This window comes from Orcinus orca, chromosome 20, assembly GCF_937001465.1.
Source record: "Orcinus orca chromosome 20, mOrcOrc1.1, whole genome shotgun sequence".
NCBI lineage: Eukaryota > Metazoa > Chordata > Mammalia > Artiodactyla > Delphinidae > Orcinus > Orcinus orca.
Window position 1 is genome coordinate 44888842 of NC_064578.1, and position 22947 is coordinate 44911788.

The 22947-nt window shown below is 35.9% G+C and overlaps 1 protein-coding gene across 6 annotated transcripts in view; it reads right to left on the minus strand.

Annotated features, from left to right (window-relative positions):
- The window catches only part of LOC125960256 (zinc finger protein 420), a 47586-nt gene extending 24994 nt beyond the window's left edge, over nucleotides 1–22592 (minus strand). For 2 of the 6 annotated variants that reach the window (XR_007474108.1, XM_049702919.1), the window contains exons 1-4: nucleotides 22283–22592; nucleotides 20655–20705; nucleotides 12238–12308; nucleotides 10827–10972 (exon numbers count right to left, since the gene is read on the minus strand). Coding sequence is in view for 2 of the 6 variants with exons in the window: in XM_049702919.1 (XP_049558876.1) it covers nucleotides 10827–10972; nucleotides 12238–12308; nucleotides 20655–20687 (250 nt within the window). In the remaining 4 variants the exon portion in view is untranslated. Of the gene's footprint in view, nucleotides 1–6778; nucleotides 6864–9717; nucleotides 9856–10826; nucleotides 10973–12219; nucleotides 12309–20654; nucleotides 20706–22282 lie in introns of those variants that run through there. The other 4 variants (XM_004284219.3, XM_033413712.2, XM_033413713.2 and 1 more) reach the window with 4 other exon arrangements.
- Between the last annotated feature and the right edge of the window lie 355 nt (nucleotides 22593–22947).

Below are 22947 nucleotides of genomic sequence, written 5' to 3' on the forward strand. Positions count from 1 at the left end.
AGCTTCCTTTTAGCTCTGAAAATCACAAAGCCTATTTCAACTTACAACTACGTAGAGCCTGTCCTAGGTCTCTGGACTGTTCTGAATGAGATACTCTATATAAGCCAATTCTCAACCTAAGGTCTCAATTTAAATGCCAGTTCCTGACTCTTAAACATCTATTTCTGGGAACAGAAGACTAGGTAATTTAAATGAACCTTTCTAATGATGAGAGCAATTATACAAATTGGACAAAATATAAATGGCACCTGACTGAAGGCATTAGAGAATTCATATAAGAATAAAGAGTTGGTGGGCTAAAAGTTGAAAGATATGAAAACTCAGAGAAATAAGTCCAACATTTGGGGCTACTTTTCCATTTGGGGAGGTCTTACAATTCTAGAAAAGGCAAGTGAGATGTGGAGAAACTAAACAGTGTTTTGGACCATTTCATGGGTCTTGGGTGACAATAATTGGAGAACAAGACTCAACATAAATTCTCCATACTTTGGGTTGGGAGCCCAGAGGGCTACAATGAGGAATAGGGAGAAACAGTAGACCAGTCTGGGCAGGGTCTGAAGTATGAATCATATTTGAATCATCTCAAACTCAGATATCTGGACTGAGGTAATTCAAGATCGCTTGTCATAAGCAAACCTAAATCTTCACCGAAGATGAAGGCTTAAAATTGCTTTTATAATTTCTCTTTACAGTGTCTAGCTCTCAATAAAAATTGACCAGGTGAATGAGGATAAAAGACAACTTAACTAAAAATCAGGAGAAAAAAGACAGAAGAAACGGACCTATGAGGGCTGTAGTTATGTATCCATCACCACAGTAATGATAAACAACAACAGTTCTACTATTCCTAGATACTCTTGTGCCATCCCTTTGCAGTAGATCTCTCTTCACCCTAGGGGAAGATGCCTGGAAACCACTGATCTGTGTCTTCCCCAATACCTCCCTACAGATGCAAACAAAAGTACATCCATACTAAATTTAAGATAAAAATGCAAAAAGTGATCATATACCTCTCCAATTGCCTAGCCTCTTGCATACTACTTCCTAGGTACTAACCATGGTTATCTTCTTTAGTTCTCCCTATCCTAACCAATGAAAATACCAAGTTGCTTTTGTTTACTTATTTTTAGTTCACGCTGTTTTGTTTCTTTATGCCCTCTCATGTTTTTTCTTATTTACTCTTCTATCCAAGGCAAGTCTATTTGTTCATCCCAGAAGAATATCTTTTATCATTTCTCAGGCACTGCTACAGGTCAAAGACATAACAAAAGGCTTCTGTAATCTTACGGAATGCTGGGGATGTTGGAGAGAAAAAAAAGCAATTATTCAATATAAGGGAAAGAGTCTGGAGTGATAAAGTTCCTGGTATTCTATTTTAAAAAGAGTAGGTTGGATGGACATATAGATCAAGAAAAAGAACACACACAAAATTCTCATACATTACATAATGGGAATGCAAAACAGTACAACCATGATGAAAAACAATTTGGTTGTTTCTTATAAAGATAAACATATACGCAGCATATGATCCAGCAATCATAGGTATTTACACTTATATCCAGATAAACATCTGTACACCAAAAATCACAGTAGCTTTATACATAATCGCCAAAAAAATGGAAACACAAATGTCCCTCAAAAGGTGAGTGAATCAACAAACTCTGGTATTTCCATACAATGGAACAATATTCAGCAATAAACAGAAACAAACTATTGATTTATGCAATAATATAGATAAATCCTAAATATATTTTACTAAGTGAAAAAAGCCAGACCCCAAAGGCTATAAATTTTGATTCTCATTTGTATAATATTCTGGAAAAGGCAAAACTGTAGGACTGAAAATAGGTCAGTTTACATAGGTTGGAAGGAGGAAGGATTTGACAACAAAGAGCATGAGGGATTTTAAGGGTGTAATGCAATTGTTGTATATTATGACTGTGACAGTGGATACACCTGATATGTAATGGTGCATCAGATTTCCTGAAGAACACACAAAAAAATGTTGGATAAAACATGACAAACCACTTTCTAAAAGTAAGCCAAGCATAAAAGAAAGTAAAGAAGATCCACAGGGAACACAATGAAATAAAAAACAGAAACTAGAGAGGTAAACATGTTTTGAAGCCACAGCTATCTTCAGGACATTTGCTGTCTTCAATGGCCTACATCTGAATCTTAATGATTAAAAAAAAAAATCCAAGAGACAAGGACTTGGACCACTAATAGGTCAGGGATTAGAAATAAACCTCTTCACAAAATTGGAACCATCCAAAGCCTACAGTTCAGAGGGAGGAAAAAAATCCTCTGGAGTCAAAGGAAAAAGACAAGGAAATCTTAGTCTTAGCAATTTTAAGAAATCTTTTACTCTGAGATGGGGAGTCATTGGAAGGTTGTGAGAAGCAGCATGACAAACTCTGACTTTGCTTAAAAATGATCCTTCTGGTTATTTTGTTTAAATTTAAAAAAAAAGATAGTCAGTGGGAAAATACAGAAGCTAGGTGGATAGAAGTTAGGAGGCTATAGCAATAATCCACATGGCTCAGGCTAGAGTGTGGAGGAAGGGGTGGAGAAAGTGAGATGTCATTGCATTCTGGATATATTCTGAATGAAGAGGATTTGATGATGGATTGGACATGCAATATGAAAGAGAAAAGTCAAAGAAAACTCTAAGTATTTTGCCTGAGCATCCAGAACAATAAATGTGCTGTTTACTGTGAACTTCTCATTATAGTAGAAGGTTTGGGAGAGAATATCAAGAGTTTGGTTTTGAACTATTTGGTTTTGGACTTTACATGGTAAAGATGTTGAGTAGACAGGCGTATATGGGGTTCTGGGGACATACATGGATTAGATTTATAAATTTGGGAATCATCGACAAATAGATGACACTTAAAACTATGGGATTTGATGAAATCATCCAGGGAGCCTTTGGACACAGAAGAGATGGGAAGAGAAGGGAAGAAGAGATAAGGGAAGTTTGAGGATTGAGCCCTCGAGCACTTCAACATTTAGAGGTCAGGTCGATGAGAAGAAACTAGCAAAGGAGATTAAGAAGGAGCAGTCAAAAAAAAGAAAAAAAAAATGAAGGAGCAGCCAATGACAAGGAAGATGGAGAAAAATTAGGAGAGTGTGGAATCCCAGAAGCCAAGTGAAGAAAGTGTTTTGAGGAAGAATGATCAATTATGTCACATGCTGAAAGATGAGGTAAATGGTGACTTCTCATTTAACAAAGTCTTTAGTGATATGGAGGATACTAGTGATCTTCACCAGCTAGTTTTGGTGGAGAAATGAGGATGAATTTTGATTGAAGCAGATTTAAGAGAGCATGGGAGAAGAGCTGGAGGTAGGGAGCATGGAAAATTCTTTGGAGAAGTTTTGTTGTAGAAGGTAGCAGAGAAATAGGGCTGTAGCAAGAGGAAAATATGTGTTTAGAGATTTGTGTCTGTTTTGTTTTTCCTTTTAAGATGAGCGAAGTTACATGTTTGTGTGCTTTTAAGTAGCTTTCTGCAAGAAACAACTCTTTGCAGGAACCAGCACTTTGCAGAAGGCCTTTTGCCTTGTCACTTCAGTGAAGCTATATTTTAACTAACTTTTACACCAGATGCCCCCATGCTTAACTAACCTCCAGCCCAATCACACCTTTGAAATCTACTGATCACACAATGCCCTGCCTAATCTGTTGATTCTTTCCTTAAAGAAGCAGAAATGAAGAATAAGTAATTAACGGATGACAAGATCCTTTCCCCAGCCTTCCTTTCAGTAATCCCACGAGCAAACTACATGAACAAGATAGCATCTAAAGGAAGATCACAAGAGTCAGTAAGTCTGCACGTAATGGAAAATGACTAGGAATCTGAACCGCTACCTTAATGATTAACTGAGATCGTTTCCCCTTTTATCCCTTTAAAAACTTTCATGGCCAAGCAGAATCTTCGGAGTTGGTTCTGGGACACAAGTCCTCCTTCTCTCCAGGTTGCAAGCCTCCTGAATAAAGCAACCTTTTCTTTTCTAACCAACACTTGTCTTTCAAGTATTAGCTTTCGAGTGGTGAATAGCCGAACCTGAGTTTGGTAACATGCTGATAAAAACGATTATAACAGATATAGACAAGCTGATGTTTCAGGAGACTAAGAGAGCAATCACTTCAATGTCCTCAAACAGATGAGTAGGACTGGCATTTAGTATATAAGTGGAGGTACTGGACTTAGATAAAAGCACAGAAATTCATCTATGATAATAGGAAAAGAGGCAGAATGACTATGGGTGCAGGGAGGTAGATTGATGAAGCTTAAGTTTGTAGAAGTTCTTTATCAGTTTCCAGTGAAATCAGCTCAGGGCAATCATCTTAGAGTCAGGCAAGAGGAATCAGAACAGTCATGGCCTTAGGCAACTAACAATTTAGCTCTGAAGTAAATAAGCAAAAATTGATAGCCTTACAAAGAGAAACTGATAAATCCACAATCAAAGCAGAGGACTACAATATTGTGATATAATAAGAAGCAGTATATTTGGACTTTGTCCCTGTTTTCTGGGAGAAAGCTCCTTAAACTCTCAGAATTTCCTGAGTGATAAAGGTAAAAAGTATGTTTTTAATTATTCATAACATGTCCCTTTCAACCACATGAGTTTATGTTAATGAGGTGAGTTTTGGAAAGCCCCCAAGGACAGGAGCTGGTTGCCAGGGGAACCAACCAATTAAAGCATTGGAACTTTCAGCCACTCCCCACCTCTGAAAAAGGGAGAGAGGTTAGAATTTGAATTAATCGCTAATGGCCACTGAGTTAATCAATCATGCCTACATAATGAAGCCTCCATGAAAAATCCTAACAGGAGGGGTTCAGAGAGCTTCTGGGTCAGTGAACACATTGAAGTGCTAGAAGGGTGGTGCACCTGGAGAGGGCACAGAAGTTCTGCAACTCTTCTCCATGCCTTCCTATAGTGTTAAGCCTTACAGTTGGCTTTTTTTTCTTTTTTGTAATGCAAGAGTATGACTTAAGCTTTGACTGTCAAGGCATTCACTTCAACCATGTCTGGATCAAATAAACACATTGCCAGGCACATGATTAGATAAAGAGGCAAGCTGAATCAGGCTGTCTCCCCACACTGAGGCTCCTTTGTTTTAGAGATCTTGATTGATTTCAATAATTGACCATTTGGGCCACTTGTTTAAGAATTTAAAATTTGAGTTCAATGTCTGTGCTCCTAAAAAGCAGCAGATACTGATGACTGATGGTATTATTGGCAAGATCATATATAACTGTTGTTGAACATAAAAAAACATGGAAATCCACCCAAGTCATTTTACAAAGTTAAATGAACTCGGGTAACAAAACTGGACAAAGAAAGCTCACAAACAGTCCAGTCTGTGGAAAACTAATCCAATCTCACAAACACAGGTAAATTTTTAAAAGAAAATATTAGCAACATAGAATCCAGCTGTGTATTTAAGGACTAATACATCATTATCAAATAAGGTTTACCCCACAAATGCAGAAATTGTTCAACATCAGAAAATGTATTTTCAGACCATCTATTAAAAACTCTAATGGCTCTTCCTTAACCTAATTAAGGGTATTTACCAGAAACCGACAGAAACATACTTAATAAAAAAATTTTAAACATTAGAAGCACTCCCAATAAAGTCTGAAAAAAGACAGTAATTGTTTTCAAATTGTGATACAGTCAAATATTCAGCTCCTATTGATTAGTTTTCACAAAATGGTACAAATAGAAAAGAAAGGGATCACACATTATATGTAGAGAGCAAAATTATCTACCTAGAAATCCAACATGATCCATCACAAAACTATTAGATATTTCTATAAGGTTATTATCAATTTACAGAAAGCAATATTTTGCTCTACCTATATATGTATGTATACATATGATTTTTGTCTGAGAACAAAATATTTCTATTTATAATATCAACAAAATTTATAAAGTACTGAGGAAATTACTTAACAAGAAATGTGCAAGACCTTTTAAAAAGGCAATGAAACTTTACAGAAGGACATAAAAAGAAAAGTAGATATAGCATGTTCAAAGAAAGAAGGATTCAATATTGAAAGTATGTGAATGGTGCATCAGATTTCCCCAAAACACCATGAAATGCTAGATAATATATATCAAATACCCTTTTACAAGTACGCCATGCTTAAAGGAAAATAAAGCAGATCCAAAGGGGGCAAAATGAAGAGATCATCAGATACTAGAGGTCAGCATGCTCTGAAGTCACAGCTACCCTCAGGACATTTGTTGACTTCAATTGCCCAAAAGTTTATACCTTACAGGAATGAAAAAAACCCAAGAGACAAAAAGCCTTGGGCCCACTAAACGTCAAGGACTAGCACTGAACCTCTTCACAAAATCAGAACTGTCCAAGGCCTACAGTTCAGAGAAAGGAAAAGAAAAATCCATCTGATCTCAAAGGAAAATGACAAGGTACATTTTTGTCTTGCCCTAGACTCTCAATGAAAAGAAAAAAAAATGCTATGGATAATTCATCATTACACAAGAGCCCCTATGCTTGCAAGAAACTGCAGAATTAGACCGGTTCCCCAGAAATTGTAATTGTTGAATGACACATGTAATATAAATGCTTAAAATATATGAAAATATAAAATCAAAACCATGAGGAAGAGAATATATAGAAGAAAAGTAAGATCTAGGGGAGAGGGAAAATAACAAGTTCTAGAAATAAAACAATATAATCAATTATATTAAAATCTTAAAAAAAAATCTTAAAACAGCCAGAGAGAAAATACAGATTACTTACAAAAGGAACAACAATGAGACAGATGGTAGACTTCTCAAGAGCAACAACAGAAGCCAGAAGACAGTGGAATAATATCTACAGAATGCTGAGAAAAAAATAATTGTCAGTATAGAATTCCATACCCAGTTAAATCATCAGGCAAGAATGAAGATGAAACAAGGTTATATTGCAACAACAGAAATATAAATGAAGAGTATTTACTAACAATAGGTCTTGCTTAATGTATTTCATGATAAATAAAATGATAGCAGTACGAAGGTATGATGGAAGATGAATAGTGTGCAAATAAAAGAATATTCATGTGAATAAATCTACAACCAAATATTGCCATTTTGTAAAACAAAAATAATGCCCATTTTGGGAGGTTAAAAGAAAACAGAATTAAAATATTAGCCAACAATAACATATTAAATAGGAAAGATTAACCAAAGTTAAAACATTCTAAGATTCTTTATATTATCCTGGGAGAAGGGAGACATTAACTATAGCCTTTCTTAAGTATGTACTTGTTAAGTGACACAAACAATAATGATAATGATTAAATGACCAAAACAGGCAGAAATACTCTCAAAATATTTAAACTCACCAGTAATCACGGCAATATGTTATTCAATTTTTTATCTACAAATTTACAGATATTTTTAAGTGATGATATCTAGTGTTGGTCAAAGTGTAGAAAAAGAATAAGTCATACACTGCTGGTACACGCCTGACAAGAATTTTGTGAAAATAAAATATGTATTTGACATAGAGATGAAAATATCACATTTCTCTATAAACCTCAATTCACTGCCACAGCAGCCACCAATTTATTTCAAGGTAGATACAGTCCTTGATATCTGTGTTTTTTAACTTGTTGGCCTTGAAATCCTAGGGATGAGAGTGAGGCATATAGTTTATTACAAGACCTCTACAAAGTAGTATGCAGACCAAATATTATATGTGGCTTGAATAACTATGTTTTATTATTAATAAAAACAATTAATATCTAGTAAAATATTTAATTTCCATTAAAAATGTATATTTTTTCTAACATCATTATAATTTAAGAAACTACAAAACTGCATTTGCATTAAGATGAATAAAATGCATGTGATAAAAAATTAAAGATAACCAGTAAAAGCATACAAATAGTGTATATCTTCCAAACTAAACAAGGGAGGAAGTGGAGTTTAAAAAAAACAAAAAACAAAAAAACTGTACCCATCCTGATTAAGGAAAGATTTTAAAAGGAAGCAAAGAAGATCAAGAGAGTAATCCAAAAGCATAAAATAGGAGAGAAATAAATCCAAGCATACCGGCAATAACAATTAAATTTTAAAAATAAATTCTCAGATAATATCATATGACAGTAGTTATCAAACATGGCTGAACATTTATTTGAACAACCTAGGGAAATTCAAAAAATAATATCTCTGTCCCGTGTCCATAGATTGTGATTTAATTGGTCTGGGATGTGGCCTGGGATCTGGAATTTTTAAAAGGACTCCTGCTATTTCCAAAGTGCATATAAATTTAGAAATAGGGACTTCTCTGGTGGTCCTGTGGTTAAGACTCCATGCTCCCAATGCAAGGGGCCTGGGTTCCATCCCTGGTCAGGGAACTAGATCCCGCATGCTGCAACTAAGAGCCTGCATGCCACAACTAGAAGATTCCACATGCTGCAACTAAAGATCCTGTATGCCAAAATGAAGATCCCGTGTGCTGCAATTAAGACCCAGTGCAACCAAATAAATATAAATATACTTTTCTAAAAGTTTAGAAATAATTTCTATATATTTTTCCAAAGTGATTATGCCCATTGATACTGACATCAGTAAGGTACAGTACACTTAAAAAAACAGATCTACTCACATACAATTCATATACCTACAGTTCATTCATTTAGAGTACATACAATTCAACAGTTTTTAGTATATTCATATAATTGTACAATGATCACCAACATCAAATTTTATAACATTTTTATCACCTCAAAAAGAAACCCCATACCTATTGGCAGTCATTTTCAATTTCCCCATTTTCATTTTCCAATCCACCCTCACCTCCCAGCTCCCACCTCAGTGCTGGGCAACCACTAATCTACTTCCTGTCTCTATGGATTTGTCTATTGTGGACATTTCATATAAATGGAATTATACAATATGTAGTCTTTGTGTCTGGCTTCGTTCATTTAGCATGTTTTCAAGGTTCATCCGTATTGTAGTATGTATCAGAACTTCATTCTTTTTTATTGCTGACTAATATTCCATTGTAAGGATATACCAATTTTACTCACCTATTCATCAGCTGATAGACATTTGGGTCATTCCACTTTTTGGCTTTTATGAATAATGAGGTATATAGCACGTCTGCATTTAAAAGTTGTAAACACTTGGTACTGTCATACTTCTCAATTTTTGCCAATCTAGGGCGTGTGAAATAATTATCTCACTGTGGTTTTAATTTGCATTTCCTGATTGCTAGTGAGGTTGAACAGTTTTTCATGATTATTGGCTATTTGCATTTCCTTTTCCTTGAACTGCCTATAAATGTCTTTTACCCAATTTTCCAAAAAGGTTATTTACCTCTATAGGAGCTTTTTATATTCTAGATACTAACTTAATTCTTGTCAATATGCATTGCAATTATCTTCACCCAATTCACGGCTTGTCATTTACTTTCTTTATGACGTCTTTTTATAGAGAGAATAATTTTCATGCAAATTTATCAACCTTAGAATAATTATTTTTAAAAAGAACAGAACCTTTAGAAATGTTCAATTTAGTTCTTTTTCACATCTGTTCCTTTATAAAAATCTTTTATTGCTTTTCATTTTTGTAATTTAGTTTATTTCTTTAAGTATTTCACCAATAGTTTATATTTACATTTAAAAATTCCAATATGTTAAATCTTTTACCATGCGATCTGTTGTTTCCTTAGATTACTTATCAACTCACCTGTGACCTGTTTCCTCGTGGGTTTGATGATCTTTGTGAGCTCATCTTTTGTTGATTAATTTGTGAGAATTCTAAAAGCCCTCTTACTTTCCTCCAGAGAGAATTTGCATTTGCTTCGGCCAGGATTCAGAGGGCACCACCTTAGAGAATAAAATTTCAACTCCTTTTTTTCTATTCTTTAACTATCCTTATTTCTTATTACTCTATCATTCACTTTTCTTTAGATATAATGTTTTTCTGTTCCTCCTACAAAGTTAATGCCCAGCCCAAGTCCTTTACACCTACTATTCCAACTGCCTGGAATACTGTTCCTCCAGATACTGGCCTGACTCATGCCCCTACTTTGGTAAAGTCTTTGTTCAAATATTACTTTCTTAGAGAGGTTTCTACAAAATCTACCTATCTAAAATAACCTATCCCCCCATTCCCCATTTAGTTCTTTCTCTGCCTATTCTACTTCGCCTTTATTCATACTGTTTATTGCTACCTGCAATTTTTATATTTATTAAATAAATAAATATATGCACATAAATATGCACACACATACACATATATTTTTGTTTCCTTATTTATTTTGTATTTCTCCCACAAGAATGTAAATTTCACCAGAATAGGAACCTTGTTTAGATCATTATTTCTCCAATGCCTACTACAGTCATTGGCATAGAATAGGCCCCTCAATAAATAAATATATTTTGAATAAATGAGTACATTTTAAAGAATGGAGACAAATGATATAAATCTAAATATAAAAAAAAATCTGGAAAGGAAATGACTCCCAAGTTTACATAAAAGGGTTGTTACAGGGGGAAAGAGAAGTGAAGGGGCAAGAGACAATTATATTCCAGCGACTTGAAGAGTCCAAAGACTAAAGTCATCATTTAGATGGGAAAATCAAGACAGAAGGAAGACAGGCAATTATATTTCAAGGCTGGAGAAGATAAATGTGCCCAATGAAACCATCCATGTCTACTTCCAGTAATTTGAAACTATTCCTTGGAGAATAATAAGAAATTCAGTTAATCACTTAAAAACAACATTGAAATAACAGAAAAGAAAGCAGCCATTCCAAAGGTAGATACTGAAATACTAGGGGTAGATATCCTTACCTAGTGACACCAAGTTACTATAGTTCTCCAACATCACATCTCTATACAAATCCCTTTGAGCAGAGTCCAGGCATTCCCACTCTTCCTGAGAGAAGTCAATGGCAACATCCCTGAACATCACTGATCTCTGAAACACAAACATAATACTAGTTGTGGAAATAAAGAAAATATTTTTTCAATGGAAGGGGAGATGATAGCTCTCCACGAAGAAGGCAACAGAGCAAATAGGCTGGGAAGCCTCTTACGTGGATAAGACACTAAAGAAATTGGTGCTTCTGAAGTTCCTTTTTATGCCTGTTGCTGTAGATATTTCCTGCATATAGAATATCTCATTTTACACATAAATCTGAGAATTAATAAAGTAAATGCAATGTCCCAATTGAAAGAAATAGCATACACAAGCACCCTGTACAATAGGTGTCTTACATATCATGCATTCTCAACAAATGCAAGTTTCTCTTCTTCTCTATTTAAGAAAGAAAAAATTTGGTATAGTTTTCTGTAAAACCTTATAAAATCTCTATCTTATAAGATTTGCATAAAATTAAAGAATTTATTGAAACCTCAGGTTCACCATTATATCAGAATATTACATAAGCATTTTCCTGGTTACCAATAATTTAGTAAATATTTTTAATAGACTGTAGAATAGCTCCATATAATGAATATATCTGACTTAATAAGTGTGCATCATTGAACACTTTAGGTTACATAAAAACCTTGTAAGCATTTTTTAATTTTGGGAGTTTATAATTCTCAACGGCATCATCACGTGAATAATGATCTTTCTTGTTACTATTAATCACTTAAAAACTTACCTTTTCTTTATTCTAAGCAACATAAAGGTAGAAAAGATAATCTAAACTTACGCATTCAAGATTAGCACAAAATGCTGAATCTCAAAATGATCCATGTTACTGGTATTCGTCAATCACGGATTCCCAGGGAAGATCCCTGATCTCTCTGTATTCAATCCCTAATATGTTCCTTATCTTAAAAGCTCACAAAGCACGAGGTTTGCCATGTATGGACACTAAGCCCAGTCAAGACCAAATCCTATCTTGTCTAACCAGGAAATGTAGGTCTAAAGAGAAGGTCAAGGTTTTCTCATGGGTGGTATGTACAAATCTTAAAAAATCAGGGACTCTGCTTTTGTTACATCAGTGTTCCCAGTCAAAGATGCTCATTGGACTTTTGCATAAGTATGTGAATATAGGTTAGATTAGAAAGACATACTTAGGGAAGACACCATCACTTATAAGACTGGAAAAAACTGGAAAGCACACTCATGAATGGGGTGAGTCAGGAAGGAACTTTTAGGAATAAGGAATGCAAACATGCACGTATTCTGTAAAAAAGTGATTAAAGAGGGCACAAGGAAACACTGATTTACCTGAGCCATGGTTTTTACAGCTGCAAGAAATGATCAATCATCTTCTGGGTTCCTATCTTAGAGAAGCACAGAGTCTGGAAAAGGCAGTACTGGGGAGGAGAAACAGAACCATGAGACCATGGGTAAGTTAGAGTTATCTTTGTTGTTCTCCTCTTCCTGTCTCTTTCTCCCATCCCCAAAATATACACTAAGCAGGGGAGATACAGGTGGTGATTCTTACCCTGGTCAAACTCAATGCTCTCTCTATATACAAAGAGGAAACATTTACAACGTCTTTACTGTTTCTGAAATGAAACTTATAGGTAATAAAACACACATATACATTATATCAAAAACAGAGATAATGACCAACTGTTAAACTTTAATATGTTAATAACCATATACAACTACATAGAAGGCTCAAATAGTTAAATACTTAGGCTTACAACTACTTAAAATGAACACATTTAGATTTTTAAGATTACAATATTTAACTTAATATGGTTGACATCTTTTATTTATAGTTGACATTTTAAAAAAAGGCCATATATGTATGTATGTGTGTGTATGTGTGTGTAGAATCAATGAAATGCATTACTACAGATGAAGACTTCTACAAGTATGTGATACTAGCAAGTCTTATCACAAGCAGTGTTGCCATCAGTGCTGTAACTTTTTAAAATGGTTTAAAAAAACTCAGTAAATTTCTGAATAAAACAAAGTACAATCTTTTCTCAATCAAACTATGGTAGCATTCCTGGAAGATTTAGCTGACAGTAAAACCATGCAATAATAGTAAAATAGATAACTGCAGCAATTCAAAAAAAAATCAGGCAAAAAATGCTTTACGTGAGAGATGCCAGACCCAGATAATTATAAACACATTTTACCCCCAGCTATGGTCCTCATTTTGCAGGTCACAGACAATTTCTTTGTTGTGCACTTCAGGACATCTAGAAGTTGGCAAACTACTGCCCACCAATTATTTTTAAAAATAAAGCTTTACTGGAACACATCTATATTCATTCACTTATATACTGTCTTTGGCTACTTTCACACTATAATGGCAGAGTTGAACAGCTGCAAGAGAGACCATATGGCCCATAAAGCCTAAAATATGTACTGTCTAGCCCTTTACAGAAAAGCTTTCTAAGCTGTGATCTAGATCCATGGTTTGCTTCAGTCCTTCAAAGGCCAGAAGCCTTCACCCTCAACCCAGTTATTTAAACATTCAAAAGAACCCAGCTATATTTCGAAAACATCCCTAGGGAAAGTCACTGCCCCTACAGAGAATCATTGATATAGGTGATCAATAAATATTTAATTAGAAATTCCACTTCTTCCAGCTACGATAACTGTGCCCATCGTAACGATAAACAAAGAATTCAGATAAGATGTAAATTCAGAATTAAAAAAAAATCATCACAGAGCTGAAGACACAAATACATTTAAATGAATTAAACTCCAAAAAGTGCCAAGTTCTTCATAAAAGACATGTATATGGATGCTCCCATCCCTGGCAGGGCTTAAACTAAATTTTACTTAACTTAAAGGTAAACAGTCCAACTATTCCAATAAAAAGACAATGTCAAGGCAAGATAAAAAAGCAAATTCCAATCGTATGCTCTTTACAAGAAATGCACTTTAAACATAAACAGATGGGTTAAAAGTTAAATGGAGAAAGCAAGAAACTAATACAACATTGTAAAGCAACTATACTCCAATAAAGATTACAAAAAGTTAAATGCAGAAATATACACCATACAAACACTAAGCATAAGAAAGCTTGTGTACCTGTATTAATATAAGACAAAATAGACAAAGAGTAACACTGGCAATAAATGATAAATTCATCAAGAAAACACAGCAATCCTAAATGTGTAAAGATATAACAAAAGAGTATCAACATATATAAAGTAAAACTTGAAAGAACTAAAGGAAGAAAGAGACAAATCCACAATCAGATTTGGAAGTTTTAACATCTTTCTCTCAGTAATTGATACAACAAGTAGATTCTTAAAAATCAGTAACAATATAGAGGATTTATACAACACTATCAAGTACCATGATATAACTGATACCATACCCAGCTCTCAAGAATACCACACTCAACTGTCAAGAGCTGAGCTGTGCTAGATAGAGCTGAGCTGCTGGTTGTCAGAAAAGCTGACGAAGACAAGACAACAGCCAAATGACAGTACCAGTCAAGCCTTTAATGTTTAATTACTTACTAATCAGCTAGTATAAGCAAGAGGCTAACCCAGAGACAGTGCTGACTCCCCCACTGTTCCATTTTCCCCCATGGAACAGCACCTAGAGAAGGTCTAATGGATAAACACAGGTTTATGGAACCATCTCACTGCCAAGGGAGTACCAAACAAAGACCCCTCCCACTTCATGGAGAGAGAGATGGGGGAAGGGCTAGTAGAAAAGTATTGAGTACTGAGTCACAGTGGAGAAAAAGTATCTTCAAGGTTTGCCTCCATATACAAGATAAGGAAGTCGGTGCCTGATAAAGAGGTATCGTAATGGAGGCACTTGGGGTAGGAAGGCAGATGTGCATAAGAGCATGGCTGGCTGGGAGGCCTGAGTCCTTGGACTGCAACTCCTTAGGATACTGCAATGCATGGCTAGGCACTAAGTCAGGTGTGGGAAAGAAACAAAGTACCAAAAATATTTTAAATTTGAATCATTCAGAGTATATTTTCTGGTCTTTTCCCACACACTATTAAATTAGAAATAACAGTAAGAGGTCTAGTAGTACCTCCAAATATTTGCAAATTAAACACACTTCTAAATAACTCATAAGAAGAAATCACAAAAGACATTAAAAAATATGCTGAACTGAATGACAATAAAAACACAACTTACCAAATTTTGTGGGCTGCAGCAAAAACAGTATTTAAAGGAAAATTTATAGCTTTAAATGTAGGAAAAAAGGAATGTGTACCATCAGTTCCCACCTTAAGGAGCTGGCTAAAGAATAAATGAAGCCCAAAGTAAGAGGAAAAGAAATAATAGAAATAAACACAAAATCCACAATTGATCCAAAATGGATTTTAACAGAGAATCAACAAAGCAAAAAATTTGTTCTTTCAAAAGATTAATAGAGTTGATAAGTTCCTAGCAAGTCCATGAAGAAAAAAAATTACCAATATGGAGAAGAGAATACTGATCTTACAGGCATTAAAAGGATAATGCAACCCTATGCCAATAAATTTGACAATATGAACGATATGGACAAATTCCTTAAAACACAAATTATCAAAAGTCACACAAGAAGAAATAGAAAATATAAACTGCCCCATAGATATTACAGAAATCGAATTTTTAGTAAAACAAAATAAAACACCCTGTCTACAGAGAAGACCCAGATGGCTTCACCAGTAAGTTCTACCAGGCAGATATAATACTATTCCTTCACAAACTTTTTCAGAAAATAAGAAAAGGAGTAGACAATCTCTTTTACATTTTGAGGCAAAAAACCCATAATATCAAAACCTGACAAAAATATTGCAAGAAAAAAATTTTAGCTCAATATCTCTCGTGAACACACACAAAATATTATAAGGTGGTATCAAATAGAATCCATTTGACTTTGGAACTGTGAGTATGTTTTGTATAACTGGAAGACAAAATTAAATCAAACTGGAAAAAAATCCCTAAGAACCGAAAGCAAAGTGAAACAAACTTACCTGTTCAAAATACTAGCAGGGTAAACACAGAAAGGAAGTGGTTATTTCAAGGAATTTTCAAATACGTACATTTGACATTAGATTCCTAGTGCAATATAACCTACAGACCAAATAACTAATAACAGATAACCAAATAGCTGTTTTTCAGTAACTATACTATTATTAATATTAATAAATAATAAATTTATTAAATGTTATTAACAAAAGTTTTATTAAATAAAAGAAATTATTAATAATATTGGCATTGTTATTCTAAAACAGACAATTCTGAAATGATTACACACACATACATCAATGAGAATAAAGCAAGTATGTAATTATCTTAACGTTATTAAGAATAAAGATTTTCAGAGTACAAAAAGAAATACAAATGTAAAAATCAAGAAAAACTCTATAACCTTTAAATTCAATTGGAAATATCATTATAAACTCAGGATGTATTTTTCTCCTTCTAAAAAATACATATTTAACCAACTCTGTAAAGACCTACAAGCAATAACAACCAGAAGCAATGAGAACTCCAGCTATCCTGATTGTGGCTTCTTAAAACCACTTCTCACTAAAAGGAACCAGGGCTCCACAGAGAAGTGGCTGATTTCATGTTTAACATAGGAAAATGGACAAGATGGGCCTAGAACATCTTGTCACACCAGAAAGTTTGGAATCTACCACAAATTCCAACAGTAATCAAAAGGAATTCAAAAGGAGCCAAATCGGAGGTAGTAAAGAGGATCCCACTGGCAACAGATGGACAGTTTGAGTATTAATAAGAATAACTGCTATAGACTGAAACATATCAAATATATTTGAATCTACAAGTTCATAATGATAATTTAAAAGGAAAGCACACGATAAACTTTGGAAGATGCTGAAAAATGAGAGTAAAATCAAGCTTTTATTCTACTTTTTTTGCATAAGCTATACTTCAGAGTAACCAAGACATTGATGAGAGGATGGCTCTCCCTTTACAGAAGTATCCCAGCTAATAAATGCAGAAGAAATGATAGAATTAAATAATATTTTGTGACTTCTGATAAAATAATGGATTCCAAATAAAGATTATCAATCGCTGCTAACATCACATAAAGGAAAACAAACAAATATTCACTACTTCATAGATGTATATATGATTATGTATGAAGGATTAGCGTAAAACAAACAAGCAAAAACATGAAAAACCTGAATCTGATCAAGCCTCTACAAATGCCAGTTTACAAGAAATACAGGGTTAAAGGAACATGTTAAATAACACCACACATATGCAATCAACAAAATCCAGAATATGGGTAACTCTGTAAGAAACTGTTTCTGGAACAAATAAAACTGAAAGAAAAGAGAAAAAGAAAGATTTAAGAAATATATCTTCTTATTACATTAAACGGACATTCTTTGGATCTTGTTTTTGGACAGGTTTTTTTTTATTGAAGTATAATTGCTTTACAGTGTTGTGTTAGTTTCTGCTGTACAATGTGTTAGTTTCTGCTGTGCAATGAAGTGAATTAGCTGTATGTATACCTACATTCCCTCCCTCTTGGACCTCCCTCCCACCCCCCACCCCCACCCCCCATTCCACCCATCTAGGTCATCACAAGCACCGAGCTCATTGTTTGGATCTTGATTCTAACAAACCATAAAAAAATATTTATGGGCAATGGGGAAAACAACACTAACTGGCTATTTTATGACATTAAGAGAGTACTGAGTTCTTTTTAATAGTAATGACATTGTGGTTTTGTTTTTAAAATAAAAAGTCCTTATATTTTAGAAACACCCACTAAAATACTTGTGAATGAAATTATATATCTGGAATTTACTTCAAAATAATCCATGCTTTTTTGGGTCAGGGGAGAGAGTAGTAGAACCATAGATGAAACATGTTTAGCCTTAAACTGATATTTGTTGAAGCTGAGTGATGGGTAGAGTACACAGGGGTGCCTTACACTGTACTTTTAGCTTTGTATATGTTTGAATTTTTCCATAATAAGAAGTAAAAAAGAAAGACTTGAAGGATAGATTCCAAATATGAACTATGATTCATTCCAAAGGAGGGTTTCTGAGTAATTTTTATTTTCTTCCTTATTTGTTTCCTTTTGTATTTTCTAAATCATTCCAACAAACATGTACTATTTTGATGTCATAAAACTAGGAAATAATAGCTTCCTGAAATTTAAAACAAGGGCATGTTATGGTGAAAAAGAGAAGTTCTCAATAAATTCAGAGAAAAAAGAATATTTAACAGTATAAAGACAGACTCTAAGACTTTTTTTTGAAAATTTGGGTAATGGAGAAAAAAGTAAGAAAGGGGAATAATGAGGAAATGGGCCAATTTTATTATTACTCAAGGTTGTGATTTGGGTAGAATTTATGTCAAAAGCATTAAAATAAACTAAAAGTAGGCTACTTCTAGAAATTTGCTCCAAAGATAAACCATAGAAACAATATACACAATTATCAACAAAACACTGGGGAAAAAACCACCAATGCCCACCTGTAGGAGACTGGCTGAATAAAGCAGTATACCCACACAACATAAAATGAAGCTATTAAAAAGAATGAGGAGGATCTCTATAGGCTGCTTATGCAGTGATCTCTGGGATACATTAAATATGTGAGGAAAAAAAAGGAAAGTGCAGAACAGCATACAAGGAATGCTCCTTTTTGACTAAGAATGAAGATGATAAAAAATACATATACATACAAACACACACACACACACACACACACACACATATATATATATATATATATATATCATTTGAAAGAAAAATAGAAGAATAAACCAAAGAGAAGCATAGGTAGTTATCTACAGAGGGAAGAAAAACAAGGTGGAAGAGACAGGAATGGATGCTAGACTTCTCTAAATTCACCTTGATCTACAATTTTTATTTTAGAAATATGTAAATATCTTACTTAATTTTAAAACAAAATTAAATCAAAGTGGTGGGAAAACAATCCCTAAAAGTAGAAAGCAAGGTGAAACAAATGAGCCTGTGTCTCTCAAGTTGATGACTTAACTATATGAAAGGTGTTATTATAGGTGACTTTAAAAACACAGTAATTTGATTATAGATCCTTAGTGGGTTATATTCCATTGAACTCCAAGAAGTCTTGGTTGTTTTCTATATTCATAAGATTAGTAAAAACTTTGGTATTGTTATTTTGAAACTCTTTCTCTCAATCCAAAAGGAAGCAGAAAATATGGAAAAAGAAATAAAGAAGAGATGGAACAAATATAAATGGAAAGATGACAGATTTGACCCAAAGTATACCAATAATCACACTAAATATAAATGGTAAAAACACTCCAATTAAAAGACAGGTATTGTTAAACTGGATAAAAACACAAGATCCAACTAAATGCTGCCTACAAGAAATGTACTTTATCAGAACACAAACAGGTTAAAAGTAAAAGTATAGAAAAAGATATACCATGCTAACACTAATGAAAAGAAAGCTGAAGTGGCTATATTAAATATCAGGTAAAGTAAATGTTCAGAGCAAAGAATATTACAAGACCATTTCATAATGATAAAGGAGTCAATTCAACATTAGGACATATAATCTGAAACATTTATGTACCTAATAACAGAGCTTCAAAATAAATGAAGCAGAAACTGATAGAAACTACTGTACAAAGAGAAAGAGGTAAATCCAACAAATTCAATACAGGTACAGAAGATTTAAACACTACCAATCCATCTGACCTAGCAGATATGTATAGAACATTCCACCCAACAGTGGCAGAACACAGTCTTTTCAAGTGCACACCAAACATGTACTAGGATAGACCACACATTCTGGGTCATAAAATAAATCTTAATAAATTTAAAAGAATTCAAGTCAAACAAAGTATATTCTCTGAATAAAATGGAATGAAAATAGAAATCAGTAGCAGAAAGACCTCTGGAAGATCCTTAAAATGTTTGAAAACTAAATAACATGTTACTAAATAACTCATAAGACAAAGAAGAAATAAAAAGGCAAATTAGGAGGTATTTTGAACTGAAGGCAGAATAACTGAAATAAGATTGGCAAGTGATAACTTTTAAGTTGGGCATATGATAGTACAGAGGTACACTTCTGTGTACCTCTGAAAATTAACAAACATTTAAAAAAGTTAAAAAAACAGAATGCTGCTATGTCAGAAATAACACAAAAGAGCTCTTCATTTTTAAATTTATGGAACTCAAATCCATTCTTCCTTAATTTAACCGCTATTGGGAAGCATCTATCACAATTAACTGCACATATTCCTTGCTCTCAATCTACAGAAAATTGCCTTGCCCCTCCATCATTTGAGAAGGCTTACCTAGGAAATTGCAAAAAGAAGCAATGATTTGGGACTTCCCTGGCGGCAGAGTGGTTAAGAATCTGCCTGCCAATGCAGGGGACACGGGTTCGAGCCCTGGTCAGGGAAGATCCCACATGCCGCAGAGCAACTAAGCCTGTGAGCCACAGCTACTGAGCCTGTACTCTAGAGCCGAGCCACAACTACTGAGCCCACATGCCACAACTACTGAAACCTGCACGCCTAGAGCCCTGCTCCGCAATGAGAGAAGCCACTGCAATGAGAAGCCCGTACACCACAACGAAGAGTAGCCCCCATTCGCGGCAACTAGAGAAAGCCCGCACACAGCAACGAGGACCCAACGCTGCCAAAAATAAATAAAGAAACAAAAAAAAAACCCCAAAAACCCAAAGATTCCTATGTCCTGAAAAAACAAAGGCATTTCACGAAACAAAGAGAAAACATCTACGCACCTTGGAGCTTGCTTCTGATTGTATAACAACCATTCTTTCTTCCTCTGGGCGCTATTCTCAGGGAAAGAAAAAAGAATCATGAGATACTGGGCCTTTCTTAGGGTATACTCTAAATTAGAACGCCACCAATCTACCCCTCATTTAACATAGAGGAAAGTCAAAAGGAGACTAGAACAGTTCTGCACTTTCTGTATTAGAAAGAAGGGCCAAGTTCACAGCCATCTTGGGCTAGAATTTGCTTCTCAATTCAAGGCTGTCTGCTGGAGATGGAGTCCTGAAGGGGAGTGCTACAGGTTCTCAAGTGTATGGCTGACTCCTCTAGCACACTCTCTGGAAATATTCCCACTCCTGGAATCCCATTACATTTCCAAGTGACCTGTCTTGAAGGTGCTATCAGCTCTAAAATTCTCATCTCAAGTCCAGATCTGTGCCTTAGAAATAACTAATACTCTTCATTCAGGGGTTCAAATTTCTGACTTCTTCCTCCCTGTCACTTCTCTGCATCCAAAACCCTTAATGCTATAAGGTGAGAGAGCACCAGCAAGCAGCAGGGAAGCTACATCTACAATCCCAGGGCAAACTAAGGATGGATATGAAAAATGAAGCACTACAGGCAATGTGTGAAATGGGGGGTGGGGGGTAGGGGGTGGTAATCACTGTGATCAAAAGAGAAATAAGTCAAGTCCTCAGAGAAGGACAAAGCCACAAGGGATTCTTAATCCATAGGCTGGCTCAGCCACAGAATGAACCCCAGAAATTACCAAAATGCAATTTTACCTCTGTACCCCACTAAACTCCCATAAGATCACAGACTATAAAATATACAAATGACTCACAAAGTGACACACAATCACATTTCCACAGTTACACAGCCAGAGTCACAATCACCAAGTTAATGCTACACTGTCTGACCACCTAGTCTTAAAACCCAATCATACACAGAGCATACACACAATCACTCAAGCATACACAAGCACCCTGTTGGGGACACACACAGCCCAAAATAACCTTTCACAACAGCACTTTTACTCTCTTCATACAGTCATGAAAACGGCACACAGTCATCCAATCAGATAGTCTGAAAAACACAACCAAGTACCAGGTCAAGGAAACAAGCAATCACAAACCTCCTGTCACAGAAACAGTGTCGTAGCACTTCGAATTCACAGGCAAACCCTAGTAACACACATACAAAACCTCAAAGTAACACAAGCACTTCCAAACACCCTGTCACAACAACACTGTCGCACACCTCAGAGTCATAAGCACGCAGTCCACAGGCAATTACACTGTCACATAAGCATATTTCCAGTCAAGGAAGCACGCGGTCACAAACAAAGTCATAGCAGTACTATCACAGCCTCAGAGTCAAAACAACTCACACTCACACAAACGCTTACACACAAAACCACAGTAGCACACGACCATTCGCCCATACAGTCACCAATACCAGGCTGGCTGTCGCGAGCGCGCGTACGCACACACGCGCGCGCGCGCACACACACACACACACACACACACACACACACACACACACACACACAAAACACCAGGAGACACGGCCACCCACGTAATTCCAGTGACGCTTCCTCCGAGCGTTTCCACCCTGGCATTCCGGACATACTCACCTCGACAGAGGGTGCAGTTCAGGGTCCAGGACCTGGTGCCCGGGATCCCAGCCCGGTTTCGGGTTCGCCCGCCCTGCAGTAGCCAGGCCAAACTCTCCCTCAGACGCAGCCCTCTCCCCACGCGAGGTCCCCAAGTCGCGCGAACAAACGGAAATGAAGCCGCGTTTGGGACGCGGTGGCTCTGGGAAATGTAGTCCAACTCCGGGCAGGCTGTGGCTGGCCAGCGAGAACGTTAAGAGACCCAGCCCACAAACTCTCCGCTGGGTTCGAGGACCCCCGCTGCTAGAACTAACTCGCCCCAACTGCCGCGACCCGGGGATTTCTGGGAGAGCCCGCCTGCGCTGAGTGCGCAGGCGTGGGGCGCGCTCGCCTCGGGCAGTTGGCCACTGAGACCGCGGCGAGTGTTGAGTGGGCTCGGGGTCTTATACACGTCAGGAGAAAGTGGGACCCGCCGGTGGGGCAGGTGCAGGGGACCAGCCCGAGCGTCAGACTGGCATGAGACCCTCTGTGTGCCTTGTTAGGCCCTTTGGTGCTTGTGAATATTTGTGAGACAACGCGAGATATTTTCGGGTGGACTGGGAGTCCCTCAGTGGCCGAGTGTATGGTTATTGCTGCCTGTGCGTGATTCTACATGCTGTCGGGTGTGAGGTTATTCGTACTTGAAG